This window comes from Pyrenophora tritici-repentis, chromosome 1 (assembly GCF_003171515.1).
Source record: "Pyrenophora tritici-repentis strain M4 chromosome 1, whole genome shotgun sequence".
Classification (NCBI taxonomy): domain Eukaryota; kingdom Fungi; phylum Ascomycota; class Dothideomycetes; order Pleosporales; family Pleosporaceae; genus Pyrenophora; species Pyrenophora tritici-repentis.
Genome location: NC_089390.1, coordinates 7,283,775 through 7,302,481, shown reverse-complemented (window position 1 = coordinate 7,302,481; position 18,707 = coordinate 7,283,775). Strand labels below are relative to the sequence as shown.

Here is an 18,707-nt window from a genome sequence, read left to right as displayed (position 1 = left end):
TAGTAGGTCGTTCTAATTGTTTGAAGTTATTTGAGAGCAGTTGGATTGTGAGGCTCGTTGAGTCGACTGTACCATGGTACTAGTGGGGTATTGGGCGATGAGGTTAGGTATGGGAATGGACTGGAATATGTCGCGGCAACCAACCATCAAAAGTATATTGAGATTTAGCAGGCGATGACGTCCACAGTCACAGGCACCAGGCACCAGGTAAGACAAGGTCAAGTGGCCAGGAACGAGCGCCTGAGAGTGAATGTGATGCCTATGGCGGGCTCCAGCTACTTGGGCCCCGCGCCGTTCGTGTCATGCGTCCAGACAGGTGGGGGTTCCCGCCGTGCCGTGTTCCTGCAGCCGCCAACACGCTAAACATGAAGCTCTTACATCCAACTCACCGCCGCCAGCATGTTTGCCTACACAACCTCGTTTCGCCATGTTGATTGGATTGTGCGGAGGCAAGAAGCTGCCCGGATGTGTCTGCTGCTTCGCTGACTCGCCGTAGGAATATGTGCCGGCAAGTCGTCGATAGCCTCATACCTCGTTGAGCAGCATGGCTTCACACGCATACACCTAGCTCCGACAGCTACCACTATTCCTACCACCCCTCCGACGGGTAATCCGTTCCCCTCGGCCGAAGAACTGGGTGTTAGCCCAGAACACAACTTCCAGAATGTAGACTCGCTGAGCGCACACGTGACGTTGAGATGGAGAGAGCGCTGGGTCATGACAGGCGTCTGGGACGATGCCGTAGTGAACCAGCTCCTCATCCGCCCCTTCTTCCTTCTCGTCAGCGTAGATGCACCCTTGATGGTGCGCTGGAAGAGATTCCAGCGCGTCTGTGCAGCCAAGCAGCTCCCAGAACCTGATCTCGAGGCTTTTGTCCTCAAGAACGACGAGCATCTCTACGCGCCCAATACGGGACTATGTGGCCTATTCCAGCGAGCCCAGCTGAAGCTCCTCAACAACTCGGCTTCGTTGGCCTCCCTACATGAAGCCATACGCGCCGTCAACCTCCTGGACGACACGCGTTTGCGGCCAGACTGGGACCAATACTTCATGATGATAGCCGGTCTAGCGGCTATGAGGTGCAACTGCATGAAGAGAAGAGTAGGTGCCGTAATCGTGAGGGACAGACGAATCATCAGCACTGGCTACAATGGCACATCACGCCGCAACACAAACTGCAACCAGGGCGGATGTACGTGAACAAAAGGACCAACAAGCGAAGCCATGCTGACATGTTCTCCAGGCGCACGCTGTAATAGTGGTACGTCGGGTAGCCTCTCGGCCTGCATCTGCCTTCATGCCGAAGAAAACGCCCTACTTGAAGCCGGCCGCGAACGCATCGGCGAGGGTGCCACTTTGTACTGCAACACGTGCCCATGCCTGACGTGCGCTACCAAGATCACCCAAGTTGGAATAACAGAGGTCGTGTATAATCAAGGCTACGTCGTTGACGACCAGTCTGCTGCTACACTCGCCAGGTGTGGTGTGACGCTGCGCCAGTTCTCTCCTCCCGCTGGCGGGTTGGTGGATCTGAGCATAGGCATCGAGTCGGAAAGGCTTCAGGGCATGCTTGGTGCCCTAGGAGGACTACTCTCCGACGACAACTTGGTGCGGCCGTTGAGCAATTGAAAACAAAAAAGCAACGAGAAGACGAAGCTGTTGGTTGTACACTTACACCACATCCAACACAACACTATCCCACAGCCACCCCCTCCATCGTGTACTCTTCGTAACCTTGACATCCAACTTATTCACCCCCTTCTTCAACTTTCCCTTCTCAACCCCAAATTCTAATAGTCTCCACTCCCCCGCCCTCGTAGCCCCACGGTACGTATCCTGACTGTTCAGCAAACTTGTACTGGTAATATTGCCCACGTGCACCCCATTCAGCAGCACATCGGCGCTGGTCCCCTGCGAGAAACCCGCGAGCGAAAGCGTAAGCTTAGCCTGGGCCTCAGTCCGTGATTCGAAAACAACTGTCCATGTTCCCTCGACCGACTGGCCAAAGCACCAGTCTTTTCTGGCACTCTTGCCAACCGCGTAGGTCAGGTTAGCCGGACACTTTGCGATGCGCGCGTGTTCAAACGGCTTGCTCGGATCCGCGAGGCCAAACCCATCACTCTTGCGGTCAAAGTCTCCGATTTGGAAGATGCGCTTGGAGCAGTCGGGAACCTTCCACGTGAGATCTTTGAGATTAGTGTTTTTGCCCTGCTGAATCACAACGTCGTTGTGGGTGAAGTTGGAAATGACGTTTTCCAGCGCACCGCCGTTCCCCCACGCGTATAGCGCGTATGTTCCCGTGCGAATGTCGTGTATGCTGAATTTCCCGTCGGCATCGGCGTACGTGGTGTAGTAGTATCCTTGGCCTTGGTCTAGTGTAGAGACAGTGGTATTGCGGTTATCACCTAGGAAGACTGCGGCGCCGGCAGCCGGTCTGCCATCGCTGAGTCGAAGCCGCCCCTGAATCTTACCACGAGACTGGTACGCCTTATTGTCGAACCACTTGTATGGCCAGGCGTCTAGTTCCTGTTTCCAACGTGCGGCTGCGTCGGCCTTGGACCCAGAGTTCAGGTACCAGAGCCAGGGACCCCAGACTTTGTTGTCGGCGAAGGAATCGGTTGCTACGGCCATGTAGTGGGTTCCATGAATCATATTTAGTTGGACGGTGTCGCCAGTTTCGGATTCGCGGTGGATCTTTGAGTCAAGTCAGCTTGTGCTATAGGTAGGGCTATAGATAGGCGTACCATCAGTTCTTGCTTTAGATGGTCACCATTGAAGTGGTCTTTTCCCGGACTCAGATACCAGCTCCCGACCTCATCTCCGTAAACACCATAGTACGTCTGCTCTCTAATAAAATCACTCCAGTCGTACTTTGTCAGGAACGTGCCATCAGCTTTCTGCCAGGTTTCGTCCTGCACATTGGTCGCGTTTGCGTATTCGGATAGCGGGGGTAGTACACCGTCCTTGACCTTGGTGTGGCCATGGGTGAAAGACGTGTTGTCGAGGCGCCAGAGCGTGCGGAATTCCCCCAGCGTGGGAAGCGCGTGGTTCACAAAGTATTGGTATGCGCCTGGAAGCCCATCGTGGATGACCCAGTGAAAGTCGCCCTCTTTAGCCGTAAATCTGACATTTATCCAGTTGCTATCCTGTGCGACAATTGCAGCAGACGTCCAATTAAGATCCGAAGCAGCGCCATCTGCACGAGAGGAGAGAACTGTCAGCTAATCTCGTACGGTAATTTGGTCGGATTCAACGTACTGTAGCTCACGTAGTGTCCCACAGCCGGACCAACACGATCCTTCCCCTTGTACATCAACTTATTCGCATACTGCCGATTCTGCGTAACATTCCAAACATCATTACCAATAACCCACGTCGAATTCCCCAGCACCTTAAGGAAGCTCTTCGGCTTCTTCGATCGCTCCTCCACAGGCGCCGCAATAGCCAAAACGGCGAGCCATAGAAACTTGAAAGCGCTCATCTTTGGACAAACGATGACTTGACTATGGGAACAACAACACAAGCCGCCATGTTACTTACTCCAACAATCGGTTATTATATAGGCTTTCCAGAACACGCCTGCGCGCGCGCACCAAAGCCCTGTTGATCATCACGTGGGAGAACACAATCCCTGCATCTTGTTTACCCTCGGTGGAGAAGGGTCCGAAGGAATTTCCGGTTCACGCGGGGTTTTCTGGGGTAAAGTGATCGACACCATCATTGTTCCTGCAATCGCGGCCGTTTGTCGCCAATAGTGCGCTGCATGTTGGAGAAATAGTCCCGAGGCGTGGACAGGGAGGGTAAAGTGTTGGAAGCGTGCGGTGTGCAGAAGGTTGCGCATCATCGCAAAGGGCCCCGTGCTATGGGTAGAGAATCACCGAGGAGGCAGGAATGAGGCTAAATGATGCATTTGTGGTCTTGATTGTATCCATCAACCGGGTCGGTGAAATCGATCCGTTCATGCGACTTTGTGGTGGATGACGCTGAGATGGAAGTGGGGGCTGGGCAATTGCACATCTAGATGTGCCTGCTAGTTTACTACCGCATCGCGACAAGGCCCGCTTTCTCACGTCGTGTCAATGGCAACCCATCGAGACACGAGACTCAACAGCAGCTAATTCAGTACTAGACCTAGGTACGACTACATCTACCGAGTACGAGCTAGGAAGATCCAAAATTGAGATCTAATTGAGCCAACATTGAAGGCTTCATTTGACGCGTGATACGAGCTAGGAGGTATGCCACCAACACGTGCTGAACGAGCGATAGCACATGACCACCCAACTGCCTGTATACAGCCGTGACGTTTACTGCTCCAAAGCCTTCGCGTAAGCCTGCTTAGGCGTGTTCGTACCAGACTCTCCCGTCTTCTCGCCTTCAGTCACCTCAACGTGGTCGCCGCGATGACGGCCCTTGCCCATCACGTCCCGCCACATGCCACCAAAGTTCCTTGCCAAACTCTCTCTACCTTCCCATAGCGGGTAAACACCCACAGCCATGGTCGAACACATCAGCCAAATAATGCCGACGATAACCCAGCCAGAGAAAAAAGACTGACTAAAGATGTAACCAGTACCGTATAGTGGCATTGGCCAAAGCACGAGGAGCACGAGAGTCATAGTGGCGGTGGTGATCTTCGCGATCTTGGAAGCACGGAAGAGCTTGGCTTGCTCAGCGGCTTCGGCTTCTGGAGAGAGGGCAGCGTGACGACCGTGCACAGCTTCGAGATCCATGTGAGCGGCTGCTGTGACGTCCGAGTCGTCGACGAGCCGGATGTTCTTCATCGATACCCAATCGTAGTTGTCTTGTCTCGCTATTAGCATAAACCGAGTATGGCGAGTGAATCTTGCTGCTTACCAAAGCCAAAAATCAACGTCAGTACCGGGATGAAGATGATAGGAGAGAGCAAAGCGACGACGTTGCCTGCTAGCATTGGGTTGTTTGCGCCAGAAGTAGCCACAGTAATGACTCCATCATTCAGCTTGGAAGTTGTGACGAGCCATGCGGTGATGCTACAGCACAGTCCCAATATTGGAGACAAGGTTGCTGCCCACTTGTTCTGACCTTTCCACATCAACGTGAGAGTCGCTGGTAGTACTGCGGAAGAGATGATGACACCCATGAAGACATACAACCATCCCATGCTGGAGTTTATTAGTGGAGTTTGAGATTTTGACTGTAGATAACTTGCCTAATTCCTGCATACCATAGTCCTGTCGAAAATGCAGCCATGACCAAGCCGAAGCCACAAACACAAACATGACTAGTGTAAACTAACCGTCGACCGCTCGCGCTAGAGTTGATATAGGTTCCGTAGATATCGTACGTTAAGATACTAGAAACAGAAATAAGTTGAGCGCTGAAGGCGGAAGTCACGGCCATAAAAACAACAAGAAGAGTAGCTACGGCGCCGCCAGATCCAAGGAGAGCCACAGCGGCGTATGGAAGCGTGAGTCCTGCACTAATCGATGCCTCATCCATCACTTCAGGGTAGGTAGGGAAGTACTCGGTGTTTTGGAGTGCGAGTGCAGCCAGACCCATGGTAGTTGCACAAAGCCACTGTCAGAGGTCAGTCATATTCCATGGTTCTTGCCGGAAATGACATACAGGAATGGCAAACCATGACAGTCCGCCGATAATGTATCCTGGAAGCGCATGTATAGGAGAGGCAGCAATGGCTTTGTTGTAATCTAACAAATATTAATCTTAGATTCTCAAATGTTGATGACCGACACATACATCCGTTGTCCATAAATACAGTTCCGAAATTACCGATGATGTTGATAACAAAGAATATGGCGCCATCTTTGCTCCTCATCGTGAGGTAACTGCCACCAGCATTTCCAGGTACAGGTGTAGTTTCTGAAAGTTCTTGAAGACGTTCGTAGACTGCCTTTGGCGATCCAAGTCTATCGCCGGTCGCATATGTTGTGAATGCGAAGATTAGCAGAATTATGAGCAGAATGACGGTATGGACATAATCCGTGAGGAACGTGGCTTTGATACCACCAAACATAGTATAAATGACGACACCCAAAGGAAGCAGGAAACAGGCCGCTGCGGTAGGTACCCCGGTCAAGGAGCTGATGACGGCCGATCCACCAGTGAGCAACATGGCGGTCACAAGAATGTTCGTGAAGAGACCAAAGGTGATGTACACAAGATGGGTGGTCTTTCCATATCGGGCGCGAACTGCTTCTAGAAACGTCTAGTGAAAAGTTAGACGCAGGGAATTGCAAGTAGTTGGTTGCGTGACATACATGGGCATTGGGTGCCCGCCTCTTGAGCTCGATCGCAACGGTAGCAAAAAGTAGAATCTGCACAGTAGCGCCAGCAGCATACCAAAGAGGTCCCGAAACACCTTTATATCATTAATGCTTGCAATTATGAGGCAACGGAATACGGTAACCTACCATATCGGAAGGCGACCGAAGAGCTCTGCAAAAGTGTAGCTGCCCATGTCCAGGACGATACTACTGCTGATGCTACAAGACCGGATTTCACTGTACGGCCAGCGGTCGAAAACATCTCCGAAGTCTGCAGTTCATTGTTGTAGCGTTTGAGAACCCACGTGGTGAAGACCTTGCGAAATATGTCAACTTGCTGTCGGAAAGGTTGAGAGCACCATCTGTAAACAACATACCATGCCCAACGCGAAGAGAAAACCAATGCCAAGGACAATGCCATATCCCCAAGCCTGTCCCAAGGGCGAGGCCGATGGCCCGATTGGTGTACCGCCGCCAGCCATTGAATAATATATTTTTGTGCGTTCAGGAGAATGCTCAGGACGTTGAAAACATGGCCAACACGACGGATGGCAAACTAACTATATTTCAGTCCAACCCCACATTCGAAGATCCCCAGCTCATCTTCGATCCCAAGACTACTATCTCCAGCACACTCAGACACATAGAGCAATCATACGAAATCTGCATTCGTCTTGCGACCCCATTGGCTAAAGATAGGCTTTGGTGAACCAAATCAGATAGTCAAGAGCGTTCGGCGCACAAATTGGCCATGTCCCACGCAACCTCGAAGCTTGTGTAGCCACTTCGTCTTGTCACAGGAGTCTTGGATTTCTTAGCCGACTGGGCATCGCGGCATACCTCATCTACTGATAAGAACAGACAAATGCTTCTCGCAGTGTTGCGTTGCGCTTGCCTCACAGCGGATGCTGGAACCGAACGGCGTAACGCAGCAATCATGCCTATATTCTAAACAACGTGTCCATTTCTTGGATGCTGGGCGTTGAAATGCCAATATCCTTCATCTGGTGTTGCGGTTGGAGATTTTGATGAGGTAAACAAGAGATGGGAGATAAGCGATGGAGGAGAACCAATCAGGCTGCACGCCGAGGTCGGCCAGCAGGAGTACCCACATGCTCTTCTGCAGGTTTCTCCCCGGCCTTGATTAATCTGCATCTTCACACTTTCGTTACTCGATGGCCTCACCTAAATCGTACATGTAATAGGGTACGCTGGGCGAAAGCACATCTTCCCTCGTCCTCGGGTGGCTGTAGCACGGCAGCACGGATCCGCGACGTGAAGCGCGCGACAAAGACGCATCTACGTGAGCTGAACCTCAAAAGTGGGGTGATTGCTTAGCTGTCGCGAGCACTCATAACATGACAATCTCTTAGATTTGCCTGGCAGGCGGCCACACGAAACTCTCAAGTTCGCCTTATATTTCGGTTTCGAAGACCGCTTTCATCGCTATAATTGCCAGAACAAGAGAGGTTGCACTTCGAGAGGTCTCGTACTAGGACCGCGTGCTCTCACATTGTTCATCAGTTTTGGCCCACAAAAAATCTAAACCGCTGAGGACTCATGACTATCGCTCAATTTCGATGTCATATTGCTCCAACACACTCGCACATATAAACGCATTATTCTCCACTGACTACGCTCCTGCAGCACATGAGCATCTGAGTACATCTTCTAATCAAGTCTGTTTAGACACGAAAAGCACATGTTAATCAGTGGATGCGTTGGGCGGAACATGCGGCGAAAACGCGCAATACTTGTTCCACACGCCAAGTCATAAATCCAAAGCTAGGAAAAAGGTAAGTTTGGAAACTTCCTTTGGAAGGGCGAACTATATGAGATGAGGGATACTATCCACCAATGGCTATAACTGAGTGTTGCGTAGTACGGCTGATATGCTTTTTAACCAGGCAAGCAGAGCCGAGTATGATAGGGTGACTAAAATCGAGTGAAAAACCGTGAGTTTGACTGACTGCAAACATAACGCTTACAAACCCTTAATGATGGTAGAAAGCTGATTTACAGACAGGCAGTATAGCCTGCACGACAGGGCCATCTCCAAACTACCGACGACGACACTGCAGTTGGGATTCAGTGACATTCGATCAATGTCACCCCGAGAAAAGGACTTGAGGACTCCGAGACACTTTATGATCACCACACCGATCTTTCATGTTTTTCTCCCTCGTTCTCCTTTTTTGTCATCGTCATCGTCCCCAGACCTGTCCAGGCCTGCCCAGACTTGTCAGCCCTACTGCAGGGTACTGGCGGCACAACGCTGGACAAATCTTACAGTGGACGCTAGTCACTGGTTCTATCGGTAGTGGTGTTGGGTAGGGGATGAGCCGGCTTGTCAAAGGATGGCGAGCTTACAATAGATTCCTAGCACGTAATGTGTCGAGCCCAACGAAGCCACGATCGCCCTACGCTTACTCTTGCCGCTTTCGCCATGGCTTGCGATGAGTGATAATGGCCAATCGCTTTCTGACCGTGAAACTCGGTGGTAAGATGGTGGCTGAACAAGGTTCAAAGTCATTTCTGAACACACAGCAAGGTTACCCCTATCCAGCTACCCCTCGACAGAAATCCAGACGGTGCCGTCATTATACATACGCCTTCGAAGCGAAAGATGTGTTGTATCGGGAAGAAACACCCCGAAGGGTAAGAATGTTGGATCTGAACGGCAACCCATTGAGATGATGGGGGCGGAGACCACCCATCTAAGCCTGGTTTACATGCACTGAAGCGGCCAAGGCTTGCCCAAGTATCCAAGGATTGGCAAGATTCTATTTGTTGACCGATAGGAGCGTTCCCAGGTAGTTCCCAGGACACTTTAAACTCACACAAGAATTTACCTAAGACTCTTTACCTGGGCCCCACGATAGTGACCCTGGAAAGTTTGTCCGGCGGATACACGTGCATTCCGCTCCCGGCCCCCTTGTACGTACGTAGTATCCATGGATGTAGAGCAGCCGTCTCGCTCCAAGTAGACATCGGACTAGCCGGATTCGCCTCAGATACGAAGCGTTACATCACGTGATGACGCTAAATGATGACACCGGGACGCCGTTTGAAAATCTCAAAATCCCCGCAGGCTCCGGATGATCATCACTGCTTCTGTGGGATAGTCAGGTACGTGCACCAGAGTCGTCGGGATTGCACTGTAATGCTATTTTAATGTATTCACAATGCATTCGCAGTGCAAACATGCGGCATCTTCATGTCGCAATTCGGCAGGATCGTTTTGTGTAATATCGTCACAACTATAGGCATTATACAAACAACCTACGCTATAACTACCAGAATGTATTTTCACGAATTGCTAGTCAAACTGTCTTCCGGCAGCAACACTATTTTTATTTGTCCTAGTAATTCAGCGCTAATCGTCTCGCCGCAGAAGGACCTACGAGGAAGGTATCCGACCCAAATTGGTTATCGAGTACGAAGTTGGAGATACGTAATTTCCTTCTTGCGGTAACATCCGGCCACGGGTATCCGGATCAGGGGGATCGCCTTGCAGTACTACCAAGGCATCCGTGCAGCTCTGCCTCTGTGCCACAGTTCATGTTAGCAACACGGCCTACGTAAGCGAATGGAATTAAACCACGCGGATCACTGAGGAAAGCTGTCGATCCCACCACAGGGGATTTCTCTATGAACACAACGGTAGTGGAGACAAAAGTCGAAAAACTCGCGATACTTCTCAACAAGTTGGCGTTGTGACAATGCATACATACTAGCGACTACGCCCTTTGCGCGACAGGGGGTGACGATCAACGTATGGAACGACCAAGCTGGCCGTGTCAGCCATCTCTCGTATTATCTCTTGACCGCAGTTCTCTCCACAGCCTCCCGAACCTGGGCGTAATTTCACAGCGGATGGGTACCGGGTACATGGTTTGCGTACGCTTCCCTAGACAGCCGAAATTCGACCACCATGCAATGTAGATCTAACCGAATTGGTGCCTGAGTAGACATGCGGCACTTCAAGGGTTAACCGTCTGACAGAAGTATATAATGGATCTCATTTCTCCTTGATTGCACACTACCAACTTTCATCACTCTTTAATACCACCACTTTAATTACCTAATAGCTCTCCGAGCCTAGTCAATCGTTTCCTCACCCATCCAACACCTCCATCATCACCATGTTGTCCTCTATGCTCCTCGCTGCCAGCGCCATTGCGCTCGGCGTCAGTGCCCAGGATCTCCCCCACCATTACGCCCGGGACGCTGGAGTTGCAGTCGATGTCGATATCCGCCTGCCAGCTCTCTACGTTCATGCCGAGCTTGACGCTGAAGTTGATGCTGATATCCATGTCGACCTCAACCTCCTCAACATTATTGAGGTTAAGGCTGATGTCGATATTCAGGCTGAACTGCAGGCCAAGGTCGACCTTTGGGTTGGCCCAGAGATTGACTTCATCCACGGACAGAAGTGGTACTTGTCTCACACATCTGGTACTCCATTTTCCAACTTGACCCACGGTGGATGCGAATTCAAGTACCAGAACCCCAGCGACCCCAAGTCTGAGGTCGACTTCCTCCTTGCTCTTGAAGTTGGAGTAATTGGACTTGACGTTCAGGTCGGCACGATCTTCGGTGGTCTGGTCGCATACCCCAACTACCCCTACTCTTGGAAGTTCACCGGCGCTGGTCAGCTCCTCAGTGTTACCGCCGACATCACTATCCTTGGCTGGGGAACCGACGCCAACGGCAACGCATTCCTGGTTATCCACAACTCTGCTTTTGTTGGCCTCAACATTGGCGCCAGCATCTCCATCTACAGCGCCAGTGCTCATGGCGTTGCTGATGTCACCCTCCATGCTATCATCGCGGCTTCCATTGACCTCAACGTCCTTGACATCAAGGTCCTTGTCAACGTCCTTGTTAGCCTTGGCATTCAGATCAACGCCGAGATCGACCTCGACCTCCTTGACGTAAGTCCCAATCTTCACTCAACAAATACCGACACTAACATAATACAGGGTTGCGACGCTGCTTGCCGTGCCAACCAATACACCCGCAACTTCCCCCTGCTCAGCATCGGATCCAGGAAGTTCAAGGCATAAACGCTTTGTGCGAAAGGAGAGCCTAGTTAAGGCTTAATGGCATGGTGGTGAGGACTTTTAGAAGCATGGAAAACGTGTTGGTTATTATTCGTTCATATCGTGAACCTGGGGAGGAGCTGTGTAGACAGGACTCTCGAGGCTATCTAGCAAATGTAATACTAGTAGTTTGCACACCGTCGTACTTGATTGTCCGCATGACTACGATCTACGACATAATGCAATTCTTCACTTTCTGACATGTTCCCTTGTAAAGAATATGATACTTTGTCTTCAGGAATGATCCAGTTGACGTGTGTAGAGTCGGTTCTGCTAGGTCGTAAGAGACTAACGTTACCTGGAGGTGAAGATTGAACTTCTGGTGTTCCACGAATGTTAGCGACTGGGCCGACGGGTTTACGCGGAGAGTGAGACGTCGCATGTGTTGGTGAATCAAAGGGGACCGGCGTTTACCGACTGTTCTCCGCTGTGGGGCACGCCAAGGCTGCGGCGCATTAGTGCCAAAGAAAAGTTCGAGAGGAAGTTGCGACGGAGGGAATACGAGAAAACTCTACGCCGAAACAACAACAGGACTACCTATTGTAATTTTGAGCCGGACTATCACACGATGGCCAAACGCAAACTGAACGAGCACGATGTGCCAGAGGAGACGTCTGGAGACGAATCGCAATCCGAAGTCAGCAGCTCGCCCCGACCCGCGCAATCGACCATGACCGCGACAGCGACACCCACGACATTGACGAGTAAGAAGGCTTCAAGAGAAGCCGCCAACAACAAACCTGTTCCCGTATCTTTCGCCGAACTTCACCTTGAGCCGCGCCTGCTGAGGGCGATTCGCGATCTCAAATGGGCATCACCGACCGATATACAATCCAAGGCTATACCACTGGCTCTAGAGGGTCGCGATATTCTCGCTCGATCAGGCACTGGTACCGGCAAGACGGCTGCCTACCTACTTCCGATCTTACACAAGACGCTCCAGCGAAAGCAGACGTCTCTTATCCTGGCACCCACCAGGGAGCTGTGCTTACAGATTGCGACAGTCGCCAAATCGCTCTCACAGCATTGTGGACAGGAAATCAGGGTACGAAACATCGCAGGCAAGGAATCGGAGGTTGTCACAAAGGCCGCGTTGGCGGACAAGCCTGAGGTTGTCGTGGCTACGCCTGCGAGGGCATGGGCGAACATCAACAGCTCGAATTTAGCCATTAGCGATCTCGGAACATTGGTTGTAGACGAGGGTGACCTTATCAACGGCTATGGCTTCTCTGAAGACATGGAGAATATTGCTCGTGAGATGCCTGCTGGCGTACAAAAGATCGTCCTTTCAGCAACCCTCTCGACCGACGTCGAATCGCTCGGCTCCTTGCTCTGCACCAACCCCGTCGTACTCAAGCTTGCGGACCTTGACAAGGACTCCAACAAGGTCAAGCAATACGTTTTGAAGGTGGGAGAGGATGAGAAATTCCTCCTCATCTACGCCATGTTCAAGCTTCAATTGATCAAAGGGAAAACAATCGTATTCGTCGGGGATGTGGACCGGTCATATCGCGTCAAGCTCTTTCTTGAACAATTCGGAATCAAGAGCTGTGTCCTCAACTCTGAATTACCATTAGCGTCTCGAACTCACATCGTTGAGTGCTTCAACAGGAACGAGTACAACATCCTCATCGCGAGCGATGAGACTGACGTCGTAGGTGTACAGGACAGCGAGACACGACCGAAGAAGAAGAAGGCGAAGAAGGACAGCAACGACTCTGGCGTTTCTCGTGGAATTGATTTCCTCAACGTTTCCTGCGTACTCAATTTTGACTTTCCCGGTACATACAAGTCTTACTTCCATCGGATAGGAAGGACAGCACGAGCTGGAAAGTCCGGGACTGCCATCTCCTTCATCATTCCAAAAGACCAGTACAGAAAACATAAACCAACCACATTTGCCGGATGCGAGCACGACGAGGAGGTTCTCAAGAAGGTTGAAAAGCACCAACAAGAGGGCCAGAAGTTGGAGAACTACAATTTCGATATGAAGCGACTGGAGCCCTTCAGGTATCGATTCAGCGACGCACTACGGTCGGTCACTCGAATCGCCATCCGTGAAGCTCGTATCAAAGAGATCCACATGGAGCTAGCAAAGTCGCAAAAGCTCTCCCGATACGTATGTTACACCTTGCTATCTTACTACCACACAGTACTAACACCACGCAGTTTGAAGAGAACCCTGAAGCGCTCGCGCACCTCCGCCACGATCAAACCCTCAACCACCCAGCCAGAATCCAACCGCATCTCAAACATGTCCCCGACTACCTGCTTCCCGGCGGCAAGAAACCAGAAGACGTGGGCTTCGTCGGCCTGAATATACCAAAACCCAACAGGAGGACTTATGTCAAGGGCAGGGGCAGGAAGGTTGTCCGGAGAAATGGAAAGGTCGATCCGTTGAAGACGTTCAATGCAAGAGGCAAGGGCAAGAAATGAACATAAAAATGTATGATTTTAGGACAGATTTGCTAGCCTCCATATGGGTGAAGCTGCAAGCTCGGACTTGTGCGTTGTAGCTTTAGATTCATTTTATGAAAGCTCGAATTTGCCTATTCGCCTTTTTTTGTCATGTAATTGTCAGCTTGTATCTGATTACTCCTCGCTGCTGACGATTTGGTGTGTGGCGCGTCTCCAAGTGAAATCAAGAGACAATGTTTCCAGGTATTCTGGGTCACGGTATTCAATCTGTTTTGTTCTGTTACTGCAGTCATAAGCTTTTGTCACTGCAGCGCATCCTACCCCACTCCTGCGCAATATGCCCAGAGAACTTTGCAGGCCATCCAATCATTCTGTTAGTCGGTATGACTCTGCTTCTTTCAGCTGCCTGTCACAGATTGGTCCTCAATTTCCTTGCATCCACGATTCGGCATCAGAACTCTGGGGGTCCGGGATCCGCGGAGTTGGGTAATGGTAGGGGGTACAGCGTGTTGCGATTACATACATTTACATACGTGGTTTGCTGGCGTTTTCTGGCGCTGAAACGAGGAATATACTTGTTTCAGGGCGGGCGGTGGTTGGGTTTCTTCGGCTTTGTTCAGCTTGGGCTGGCTTGGTGACGATTCAGCTCAAGAGTAGCCACATATCACCATGGGTCATTGGATTTAGGTATTCTTGTAAGATATTATATATATATATTGTTGAGAATACAGTCCGTAAGTGACTTGGTGGTATCAAGCGGAGGAGTAGTCACATGATTGGTGACACGTGCAGGTGGGTCCTAGCGGGGAGCTTGGACGCAGCTGCACGCAACACGGATCTACGAACGTGTGAATAGCTCCTTAGTCAATACAATACGAGTCGTACCACCACTACCGTTGTGCCTTAGAGAGCGCTCTATTAGGTAGTCATACTACTACTAATAGTGCCAGCTTTTCAATATATATATATATATATATATTGTGGTGTAGTAGCTTGTCACGTGTTCGGCGTTAGGTAATCGGCGCTAGGGTTGAGTATTTTAGGACGACTCCGCGTAGAGGAGCTCGACAGTTATCGTACACCATTCTTAATACTACCGTTTATTGTTCGGATACCTTCTTGTTCTCTACTCTCTACCGATTGCGGGTCGGCAGCCTCTCTTCTGACTATTGAGGCTATCCCTCTACCACATTTTTGGTGACCTAACCAGGGGGACACGACGGTCTATCGGTGGAGTAGTAGAGAAACCTCTTTGTTTTACCTGTTTTCGAGGAGAAGTCGGAGGGGCAGAGACCCACGACGAGTTTTCGGGGACCCCATTGAACTCTGAGCGCTTCTCGATAAAGTTTGCCAAGGCGGCGGAACTCTCGGGAGTCTCTACGGTGTCAGCGGAGCGGTGTGGTAACCTGCAGAAGGACTGCAGAACCGGCACAACGTACAGCCGAATAGGAGTAGGCGAGAGCGTAACGCCCAGTGCTAAGGAGGCACTTTCACCAAAGCGGTGAAGGGACATCGGAAGAGAGGGAAGGAACCTGTCTCAGAGAGGCAATCGGGAGTCCGGAAGCAGCGGATCTGTATTCAGAACAAGAGAAGAGGAATAACGTTTAGTGTCCAAGACACAGTCAGAGCAGGTCTCTTTTATCGAATAATATGCCGTCCGAGACGTCTTCAGCACAGAGCGAGGAGCCTGTGTCAATCCTAATGGCAGAGCCTGGACAACCTGCAGCCCGTGACTCTTATCGTCAGTACCTAGGCAAGCTAGAGCCTCACGATGTGCACGCGCCACGCTTTGATGGAGAGAACATTTCAGAGTTCTTAGACGAGTACGACTTCGAAGCTGATCGAGTGGGCTGGCCAGAGGAGCTTCGGAAGAAGCAGCTACCATACTTCTGCACACAAAAGTATAAGGCGTTTATCCGAAAGTTGCCAAGCTACTATGGGATAGAGAGCTACCAGGAGTACAAGGAGGAGCTTCGAGAGCTGTATGCGGGGCAGGATGAATTTCGGCAGAGAGGTACCCGAGCTTTCATCGAAAACTACGTGAAGGAGGTGCAGCGACGACAACCTGCGGTCCGAATTGTCGAATATTACCAGAACTTTGTGACCTACTTTGCAGCTGCGGAGAGCCGAGGACAAGTCGCAAAGCTTGAGAAAGGACACTTCTTCTTCCGGGGCCTGGCTATAGAGGACATGGAGCGAGTAATGCACCACATGCCGAAGGATGATCGGCCGCGTCTAGACGACGTCACCTCGTTCAAGATTGAGAAGATCTACCAGTTTGTCCGTGAGCACCAAGCGCAAGAGGAGGGGTTGAGTGCCCTATACTCTGACTACAGTTCGACAAGCCGGAGACTAGCCCGCCGCGATGCAGGAGTAGTAGAAGAGTCTATCCCGACATTCAAGAGACCTTCAGAAGCCCCTCGGCAGAGTGTTCCGGGGATTCTTCCGATTGCTGCTCAGCCCGACAAGGCAGCTGCTCCGAAAGTTGATCAGGCTGTGGAGGATCTAATCCAGCGTTTCCAAGGACTGTCGATGACTATAGAACAGTTCAACGAGATGGCTGAGGGCAATATTGGGATCCGAAGACTGTTCGCTAAGCCAGAGAATTACGCAGAGGCCTACAAGCAGCTTGTGCTAAGACCCCACCGGGTAAGCACGGAGATACTAGAACGCAATGACGGGAGCTTCAAGTCAATCTACCCACCAATAGTCAACCCGCAGGTAGGCGTACATTACGCAGGCAACCGAGAGCCGCAGCGTGCTCGCTGCAGGTGCTGTGGCAGAGAAGGGCACATTATCGCGAATTGTCCGGACCAGAACCTTCTGAAGAGTAATCGGTGGTGCCACACCCGGAGCGAGGAGCAACCGAATGGCTGGAAGCAAGTCCGGTACTACTTCGGACCCTACCCGACAGACATCTGGGGCATGTTCCCTGGCGGAGGCATTGCGCCGAAACCCTTTGGGAGTGAGGTTCTCGAGTGGCTACTTCAGTCTTTAAAGGAGCGTTTCAAGGTGACCGATGACCAACTAAAGCGGCCCATGCAAGAAGTTCTCCCAAATTGGTTCGACGCAGCAGGAAGGCCTATTAAGGTTGAAAAGACTGGTAACAGCGGCGAGAGCTACACAGTAGAGTCAAGCGAGGAAGCGGAGCTGATGGCGAGGCAAACGATGGCCCTTCGGTCAGCTGCGCAGTTCCTTGAAACCGTGTCTTGTAGAGTACTGCACCCCGAAGACGACTCGGAAGTCAACGCCATAGATGGGCGCACGAAGGCTGGTCGACTGGCGAAAGAACAGCGGGAGCGTGAAGCTCGCCTTGGTAAGAAGCCAGGCATGCCTCGGATGAAGAGCAGTCGGACCGCGAGCAGCTATGAAGACATGGACGTCGAAGAGGAGCCAGAGGTGCTAAGGCATAGAGCCCAAGTAGAGATCGACGACTCCCAGGTGCCTGAAACTCAGGTTCAACAACGTCTTGACACTCCGATAAGCAACGGGACGCGCGAGAGAGACAGTCGGAGCGCCACAGTGGACTACGATGTTATACCTGCACCAGCGCCTGTTCCGAAAGCCTCTCGAGCCTTCGCACCTGTGACCATACCGACGACCGAAGACCTTGCGGCGATGGCCCAGAACACAGCACCGACGGTACTTGCAAAGGCAATGTTAAACCAGGAAGTCCGCGGGATCCGGCAGCTCGATTTATTAGCGTCTCCCGAAGTAGCTGCGGCAGTGACCAAAGCACTCGAGGAAGCGCGTAGGCCGCGTGTGCACTTTCAGGTTGACGAAACGCGCTCAGGAGAGACAATGGAGATCCAACAAGCTAATAATAATAAATCTGATGACGAAAAAGCTGATAGTGATGAAGATGGTTCGATAGAAGAGGCAGTCCAGCGATTATATGACTGGGGTTCTGGAGATACTTGTGTGGTGGAGACTGAGAGCTCTCAACCGGAGGTTATTACGAAAGGTATTCTGACGCAGCTGTGTCCGAAGATGGATCGCAGCCGAAAAATTGACCGAGTGGGAGTCGGGGAAGCCAATGAGCTCCACGATTTCCAAAACTACGAGATTAGTGACGAGGAAGACGGCTACGTCGAAGCGCAATCGAGAATGCCCTCCGAAGCGCGACTAAAGGGCGAGTTACAGCAGCAGCGGTATTCGGTGAAAGGACAGTTGCCGACATGCTGGGTGTCTCTCCACGGTGGTATGGGTCGAGCGCTTATTGACACGGGCTCGCAGCTGAACGTTATGCGGCTTTCGACAGCGAGAGCGCTGAATGTCTACATTACTGAGCTAGATCAGTCGGGTCTGCCTCCCGAATTGCAGCAGGGCATGATAACCGCCGATGGAGGGATGGACCCCTTTGTAGGCACAGCTTATTCGGTTCCAATTGCAGTTGGAGGGATTATAGTGCCAACGCACTTTCGGATTGTGAGACGTTTACGGAGAGCAATTCTTCTTGGGACACCATGGTGCGCAACGGCGCGTCTCCAGATACAGTTCGACACTGTTGGTCGGACACTTTGCTACATCAAGTCGATGGACGGTCGGCGTGAAGTTTCTTTTATAGGGTGTGACCCAGCGCCTACAGCCAACGCGGCGTCGATTGAGCATCAGGGAAAAGGATAGCGAGCGCGCTTACTGGGGAAGTGTGCTCGGCGGAGGAGTATTGCCCAGAACTTATACCGAGTGACATGCGGGTAGCGCGCTGGTTTGCGCGCATGCCTGAGTACAGATGGTTGTTCGGGGAAGAGCTGGACCGCCGGGAAGGGGGAAAGTCGGGGCAGGTGTTGTCAGCGGAGGAGCAGAGGTCCTTCGAGGAGATAGTAAGGCAGCAGTTTCGTCTGTCGCGTGACAGGTTATCGGGGGAAGTAAATACCCTGTACAAGAGAGTCGCCGATAAAGTAAAGCCTGTGGACAT

The 18,707-nt window shown here is 51.5% G+C and overlaps 7 protein-coding genes across 7 annotated transcripts; 4 read left to right on the top strand and 3 right to left on the bottom strand.

The window, feature by feature from the left end:
• Nucleotides 1–127: 127 nt before the first annotated feature.
• PtrM4_028320 (ComEB, Deoxycytidylate deaminase) lies at nt 128–1,629 on the top strand (the record flags this gene model as incomplete). Its single annotated transcript, XM_066103805.1, has 3 exons — nt 128–152; nt 497–1,192; nt 1,244–1,629. 3 exons carry the CDS (start codon nt 128–130, stop codon nt 1,627–1,629), a joined length of 1,107 nt encoding a protein of 368 aa, XP_065966007.1.
• Nucleotides 1,630–1,671: 42 nt separating this feature from the next.
• PtrM4_028310 (rhamnogalacturonate lyase precursor) lies at nt 1,672–3,481 on the bottom strand (the record flags this gene model as incomplete). The annotated part of the gene is made up of 3 exons (XM_001932532.1): nt 1,672–2,694; nt 2,745–3,196; nt 3,259–3,481. 3 exons carry the CDS (start codon nt 3,479–3,481, stop codon nt 1,672–1,674), a joined length of 1,698 nt encoding a protein of 565 aa, XP_001932567.1.
• Nucleotides 3,482–4,307: 826 nt separating this feature from the next.
• Nucleotides 4,308–4,784, bottom strand: PtrM4_028300 (uncharacterized protein; the record flags this gene model as incomplete). Its single annotated transcript, XM_066103804.1, has 1 exon — nt 4,308–4,784. The coding sequence occupies one exon, from the start codon at nt 4,782–4,784 to the stop codon at nt 4,308–4,310; it is 477 nt and encodes a 158-aa protein (XP_065966006.1).
• A 370-nt stretch (nt 4,785–5,154) lies between these two features.
• Nucleotides 5,155–6,528, bottom strand: PtrM4_028290 (uncharacterized protein; the record flags this gene model as incomplete). Its single annotated transcript, XM_001932531.2, has 5 exons — nt 5,155–5,559; nt 5,608–5,690; nt 5,740–6,208; nt 6,261–6,361; nt 6,414–6,528. 5 exons carry the CDS (start codon nt 6,526–6,528, stop codon nt 5,155–5,157), a joined length of 1,173 nt encoding a protein of 390 aa, XP_001932566.2.
• Nucleotides 6,529–10,411: 3,883 nt separating this feature from the next.
• Nucleotides 10,412–11,335, top strand: PtrM4_028280 (Herpes-BLLF1 domain containing protein; the record flags this gene model as incomplete). The annotated part of the gene is made up of 2 exons (XM_001932530.2): nt 10,412–11,203; nt 11,252–11,335. 2 exons carry the CDS (start codon nt 10,412–10,414, stop codon nt 11,333–11,335), a joined length of 876 nt encoding a protein of 291 aa, XP_001932565.1.
• A 604-nt stretch (nt 11,336–11,939) lies between these two features.
• On the top strand, nt 11,940–13,807 carry PtrM4_028270 (uncharacterized protein; the record flags this gene model as incomplete). Its single annotated transcript, XM_066103803.1, has 3 exons — nt 11,940–13,029; nt 13,183–13,490; nt 13,541–13,807. The coding sequence occupies 3 exons, from the start codon at nt 11,940–11,942 to the stop codon at nt 13,805–13,807; spliced, it is 1,665 nt and encodes a 554-aa protein (XP_065966005.1).
• A 1,632-nt stretch (nt 13,808–15,439) lies between these two features.
• On the top strand, nt 15,440–18,415 carry PtrM4_028260 (uncharacterized protein; the record flags this gene model as incomplete). Its single annotated transcript, XM_066103802.1, has 1 exon — nt 15,440–18,415. One exon carries the CDS (start codon nt 15,440–15,442, stop codon nt 18,413–18,415), a length of 2,976 nt encoding a protein of 991 aa, XP_065966004.1.
• Nucleotides 18,416–18,707: the final 292 nt, after the last annotated feature.